The 6,882-nt window shown below is 41.9% G+C and overlaps 1 protein-coding gene across 1 annotated transcript in view; it reads right to left on the reverse strand.

The window, feature by feature from the left end:
- BCAT2 (branched chain amino acid transaminase 2) overlaps nucleotides 1-5,093 on the reverse strand; it is a 29,696-nt gene extending 24,603 nt beyond the window's left edge. The window contains exon 1 of the mRNA XM_081970789.1: nucleotides 4,728-5,093. Coding sequence (XP_081826915.1) covers nucleotides 4,728-5,051 — 324 coding nt within the window. The 5' untranslated portion in view covers nucleotides 5,052-5,093. The remainder of the gene's footprint in view (nucleotides 1-4,727) is intronic.
- Nucleotides 5,094-6,882: the final 1,789 nt, after the last annotated feature.

A 6,882-nucleotide genomic window follows, 5' to 3' on the forward strand; every position in this document is an offset into this window, starting at 1 on the left:
TAGCAAGCCCCTTCCCTTCCCTTCTTCTCCACCAACATTGAAGCACCTGATCTACCTTTTCTGTTCAGGACTCAGGCCATGTGGTCCTGTCCACCATTAAAAACATCTTTCCAAGCAGCCTCCATGTCTCCAGTGTCTTTTTCCCCACTTGGAGCCGAACCCAGAAGGACATTTCTTTCAACAATTGATAGATAGATAGATAGATAGATAGATATAGATAGATAGATAGATAGATGATAGATAGATAGACAGACACATAAGATAGATAGATATCCATCTCTGTGTGTATGTCTTTCTCTGTCTATATTTAACTAGCTAGCTGTCTGTCTGTCTGTCTGTCTCTCTCTCTCTCTATCTATCTATCTATCTATCTATCTATCATCTATCTATCTCCTACTCTTTCTTTGTCAGTCTTTCTTTCTATCTATCTCGCTCTCTTTCTCTAAGCACTAGAAAGTTGTGATCAATCTTAAGATTCAAAGTATCACTTTTTACCCTAAATGTTTTACTTGAATAGCAAACCTATTTACCTGTAGAATATCCTGCCCTTGGAAAAATCAGTGACAGGAACAGAAGGACTGACTAAACTAGTTTCTTCCCTTCCAAATTGGTATCTGGGATCACAGCCAGCGAGCAGTGACATTTCCCCTTGCCTAAAGCAAAGGCTCAGTTTAGAAGTACACCAGATGGATTTTCAGTGAATTAGAAAGACTCTGCCTCCACCCTTCTAAGAGAAACAGAAGAAGCATTAACAATGGTAACACACTGTCAATGTCAAGAACAGAACATGAGCGTGCAAGTAGGGGCAGAAAGCTCCAAATATTCCAGTATGGAAGTTTTGAGTCTAAGGCAGGGGTGTCCAAACTTGGCAACTTTAAGACTTGTGGACTTCAACTCCCAGAGTTCCCCAGCCAGCAGGCTGGGGAATTCTGGGAGTTGAAGTCCACAAGTCTTAAAGTTGCCAAGTTTGGACACCCCTGGTCTAAGGAGCCTGAACTGACATCCTATCTCAGCTACCCCTTACTAGGCATCTGTTTCAATTTACTCTCTGTAAAATAGTCTTGCAATCCTTTTAGGTTTACAGCAGTAGCTGCCTCACCCGTTATCTAGCCTCTCCCTCAATGTGTACTCTGCTTTAAGCTACATAGGAGTTAAAGAGTGTATTTATTAAATTTCTACACCACCCATCTCACCTAAGCGCCCCTGGCAACATCTACAACGCCATAAGAAAACCATAAAAACCATAAATAAAACACAAATTAAAAACAGAGGCAGGAAACAAATTACAAGTAAAAATAACAAATCAGTTAAAATTCAGAAGATTAATTAATTTGAGCTCCTGGGCAAATTCAAAATTCCTCAGGGGAAAGGAAAAGCAGAGAAAGCAAATCCTCAAGAAGGGTTGCAGAGGCGTCTGCCAAAGCCACGTGGCAGGGGCAAATCATTTCTGCAGCCTAGTGAAATGCTATCCCCTGTGTATCCTGTCAGCCTCTAATTAAAGGGATTAGAAAGCAAACAAGAGATTAACAGCCTCAAGAGAGTGTGCTTAATGTATTCTAGGAAACCAGAAACATCACTACCCATCTCTTGGGACAAAATCTACAAACCCAGTTTAGGTGAGGGTGTTGCTCAGAACCAATACAGTACAGCTTCAAGTGCTTCTTGCACCTATGTCAATCTTCTTGGCCAGATTCATTCCTCTATTTTTCCTTTCAATTGCTTTCTAACAAAGCTTAACCAAACAGAGCATTATGGAAAAAACTGTTCTGTTCTGCTTTCCCTTCTATTGTCTTTCAATTCTCGAAAGTCCTAGACAGCAGCTAATGCTTCCTTTAATAGTAAAGTAAGATTTGACCATTATGTAGGCTTAAGGGATTGTCTTTAGTACTGTCATTCTAAACTTCACAACCAGAGATAGGTACCAATGGGTCATTTATTTAAGAAAATCCCCATAATGCCCCATAGATTGCACCAAGATCCAATTGCAGATATGATTTCTTATAAATCCAGAATTCCAACAATTCCTTTTGGAAACTAACTTTTAGGACTTATTTATCACTAAAAGGTTGAGCCTAAAAGTAGTCAGTGGGATTTTCTTTATGACTTACATTACTAAGGAATGCAGGTAGCACAATAAAGCATACCACCCCCCACCCACCCTGCTCAATTTAGCATTAGGAGACATTGTAGGAAATTGATAAAGATCATAGAATCCATAGGATTCCATAGGGCTGGGGGCTGGAAGGAGGAACCTGAGGTCTTTTAGTACAACCCACTGCCCAAGGCAATTATGTAAGTTTGCAAAACCCAGTTAACAATGGAAAAGATTTGCCTGAGTATTTTGTTTGGTGACAATCCTGTGAATTACTTCTCTTCCCCCACCTCATGTAAATTAACCTGAGTTTCTTCTCCACAGGACTGAGATTCCTTGTTAAAAGAATATGCATACTCTTGCATGCAAGCTACAAAGAACTGGTTTAGTGATGTATTACTAAGGAAAGGAATAGAAAAGAATACTACCCTGATTTTTGGTCTTTCAAAATTTTGGTCTTCTTTACATTCCTGGCAAGTAATAACACATTGATTCTCCTCCCTTTCAGTAGACAGAAACCTGATCATGCCACCTCCCCGAATCACCTTTATTCTTCAGGAAGTTTCAGTTCTTCTAAGCTGAATGTCAAAAAGTCAAAGGTGAGGAAACAAAAAATAAAGGAACATGACGTTCCAAATATGAGTAGCTTACATTTTAAAAAGCATGATGCATGCATTTGAAAGATTAAAGTCATCAAGGGAGGACCAGGACCTGAGACAACAGATCTGAAGTTTACAACAATGCAACAGCACCAGGAAAAGAATTACTAATCAATCTATGGTAGCACCTCCTGCAACATTCATCAGCCCACTATGACTAATGATCATGAGTTATAGAAGTTGTATCACAAACATCTGGCAGACACAGTATCAGGTTGACTTTAAAATATCAAGTGTCTCCAGATGTTATGGCCCTGATATATGCCCCTTAAACAAGTCTTCCCCAACACCTTGCAACAAAGTAGGAGTTGTTAAGCTCTCAGAATTCCAAACTTCATGAGCAAAGGCTTTGGGTTAACCTGTACTTTCTGAAAATGGTGTTATGGCATTTGCCACAAATTTTAACGGGACCGCAAATTGGTGTTGGCTGGGAATTCTGGGTGTTACGATAAAGAGGATACCCCATTGGCCAAATCTATGTTCAATGAATCAGAAAAGTACAAGTTTCTTCTCCACAGGACTGAGATGCCTTTCTAAACTGCACCTTTACTGAGTAGCGGTTTACTTTGAGAAGAGATATATCCCAGGTTAGTCTAAGAACTATTATTTGGCCCATCCAAGCTAGAAACATGCATTGAAAGAAGATACAAAAATATGTTTAGAGATGGAGGATGGTTTCTTTGAAAAATGCATAAAGAAAAAGTATGTCCTTATCTATTTTTTTCCTTTGTGAGTTTAAGACTTTTTAGAAGAAAGTTCAGCTTTAGAAATCCCCCAGAATTGCGCTGTATTGCAAATCATCTTTTTTGTAAGTCAAGTTGTTATATATTCTAAGAAATGAATAAAGAATTATTTCCCCAAAAATGCAATTGCTGTAACTCTAATATCCAATCCACAGGAAGGTGTAATTTTTTTCATTGTTAGCATAAGAAACATAACTTGAAGAAGAATGTTTATTTAGGTTTCTTTCAGAACCTTTTACCCACAGCCAGAGAAAAATTTCCTTAAACAGGGGGGGGGGGGGAAGCCCAGAAGGGAATAAGTATTTTTCCATTCTCAAAAATACACTTTAGTTATTTATAAGAAACTAAGACTATTTGGCAGAGTGACTTAAGAGGATAAGAGTAAAAAAAAAATTGGGGGGGGGGAGATCTAACCTCATCCAGGAAGAATTTTGAGGTGAAGGGCTCAAATGAGTGCAATTGAAAGGACAGCTATCTTAAGGAGATGTTGGGGAAATTCCACCGACTTAAAAGAAACAAAAGCATCTGCCAAATCACAAATGAAAAATCCATTTGACAGAAGTATGTATGGAGAGGACAAAGTAATTCAGGCAATTCCATCTGGGAGACCTTAACCCCATCACTCCCAACAAAGAAGCAATATATTCAGAGGTAATAAGTTCTAGATCTCCCTTTGGAAGACCATAAAACTTTTCCTGGTGGGGAGACAAAGGAGGGGGAGCATTTCGTCCCCACCATCCATTCAGTCAATCCCGAAGGTGCCTTTGAGAAATTGCAGGGCGGGAACCGGTGCATCTGAGAGAGATGTTTGCTTCGGCGGGCTCAAGGAGCTCATTAGCTCATTTTGGGGGGAAGGAGCCCAGGGGACATAGAGAGAAGGGGAAGGCAGAAAGCAGAGGCTTGTTCTGCGAGGTGGCAAACCTAGCTGGGGGCTATCCAGGGGAGGGCAAAAACTGGGGGATCGAGGGAGGCGAGACTTGGGTTTCCTGGCGGAGATGCAGAAAACGATCTCACAGCTGGGAGGACGCGAGAAAAGCCACTTTGGGGACAGCAGAGAGAAAGGAAAAAACCCCAAGGGGAGCATTTGGGAAGGGAGGGGGGCATTTGTCTATCGGCAACGTTTCCGCCCGGAGCTATTTATAATCAGAACCGGAAACGTCGCCCCCCTCTCTCCTTTTACCCGAGAGGGATGGAGGCCGTTCCCCCACCGCCGTTTCCTGTACCCCAACTTACCTGCCGTAAGCACCCCGGGACTCCCATGGTAACTACCATGCTGTTGTTGTTAAGGCTGTGGTTTAATGGGACTGGGCGGAGCCTGCGGGAGACCAGGCCCCCAAAGGGTCCCGCCCCCCCCCCGCCCGCCCCTGGCGACGCCTCGTTTGGCCGATCCCGGAGGCTGCTTTGAGTTGAACGGGGGAAGAGGTTGCGTGGCTGGGGTGCAACTTTTGCGGTTGGGCTTCTGTTGTGGAAGAGAGCACCGCTGAGCATGTACAGAGCGTCGCACTTCTTGCTTGTTGCTTTCTTGTGCGAAGAAACCGAAATGGTGCGGGGTCTCATGCTCGAGCAGGGGTAGTGGGCTAGAAGATCTTCCCAAAGTCCCTTCCAAATCTATTATTCTGTATCTGGAGTTTTCTTGGCAGCATTTTTGCAAGTGGCGCGCATTCGCCTTTAGGGACTGGCTCAAGGTCACCCAGCTGGCTTTGTGTGTCTAAGGCAGGACTAGAACTCACAATCTTCCGGTTTCTAGCCTGGTCCCTTAACCACTACGCCAGCATGTAATGCGGTGGCTCACAGAGATATTTCTGCCAAGGATTTCCTTGTTATGAAACGGCCTGCTATACTTCCTCTCATATTCTGGAGAAAAACATAAGATTTTGCTTTGGTGCGTCCACTTAATACAATCTCGTCTTAAAGTAGAGATAAAAAAATCAAATCAAACTAGCCTGCCTCCTATTTATTGAAAAGAGGCAATTTAATGGAGCAGATAATGGCCAAGTGGATGATGTCCCAGATACATGAAAAAAACAAAAGAGAGACTGTGGCTGGGAGTTGGGAAGTATCTTTGAGGGGCAGGTACAAAGTATTTTGTACATAAAGATAGTTAATTGCTTGGTTTTGTTTACTTGCACACACATTTTTCTTGGCTCCTACTCTTCTACATAGTCAAGTGCAGGGGGGCACAGCCAATCACACCCAGGTCCTCCTTACACGCCCTTTAACACAGCCAATAACATGGCTGGCATATACACCCTTCAAGGAGCACATGGGTTTGTTTCAGCCCAAACTTATGCTGAGCAAACAACAGCTGCTCTGGCATATAGCCAGTAGGTGAGGCACCAGCAAACTGTATCTCATCTGGCTATGCACTGTTTGCTTAATATTATAGCCTTTCCCAAAACAGGCCACGTTGAAGAGGAAATGAGAAAACATCACACATCAATTCCTACCTAAAATCAATGCAGGCTTGAAAACTTCAAAAGGAAGCCAAATGACCTCTTGCTGGACTGAATACAACCACAAAATGCTATTTTTTGTTAAAATGATTCTAAGTGGTTTTTTTAAAAAACAACAACAACAACAAATGCTTCTGAGAATCTGCTGAATTATATGCTATTGAACAGATATGTCTCCAATCTTGGTCTGAATTCTACTTAAATATTGTTTTGTTCAAAGTATAAATGATGAGTTGGAAAGCTGCTGCTTGATCGAGAAAAACTGAATCTTCCACTGTCTCCCGTCTTTCAAGAAAGGGAGAGAATAATCACAACTGCACCCTTCCTTAAAAAGTTAAAAAGGTAAAAGTTCCCCTCAGATATATGTGCTAGTCGTTCCTAACTCTAGGGGGTGGTGCTCATCTCCGTTTCAAAACTGAAGAGCCAGCACTGTCCAAAAACGTCTCTGTGGTCATGTGGCCGGCATGACTAAACACCAAAGACGTACGGGACGCCATTACCTTCCCATCAAAGGTGGTTCCTATTTTTATACTGGCATTTTTTACATGCTTTCGAATTTCTAGATTGGCAGAAGCTGAGACAAGTAACGGGAGCTCACTCCGTTATGCAGCACTAGGGATTCAAACTGCTGACCTGCCGATCTTTCTGATTGACAAGCTCAGCGTCTTAGCCAACAAGCCACCACACCCCTCTTAAAAGGTTATTGTACTTCAAAAAATTGAAAACCCCTACAAAAAGGATTCTGATCACCTACAAACATCTAAATGCTAAACTTCATCCACTTCGCTTGCCTTGTTATCAACAAATCATAACAAAACCCCAGCTTCATCTGTTAAGCAGTAAAAGTGAGCAGTAAAAGTGACTGTTATGAGATAAAGGAAAAGAAAGGTTAAAGGAATTAAAAAATACTGAAAATGCTTTTGAATGATTGATGT

This window comes from Natrix helvetica (assembly GCF_964273705.1).
Source record: "Natrix helvetica genome assembly, chromosome: Z".
Lineage (NCBI taxonomy): Eukaryota > Metazoa > Chordata > Lepidosauria > Squamata > Natricidae > Natrix > Natrix helvetica.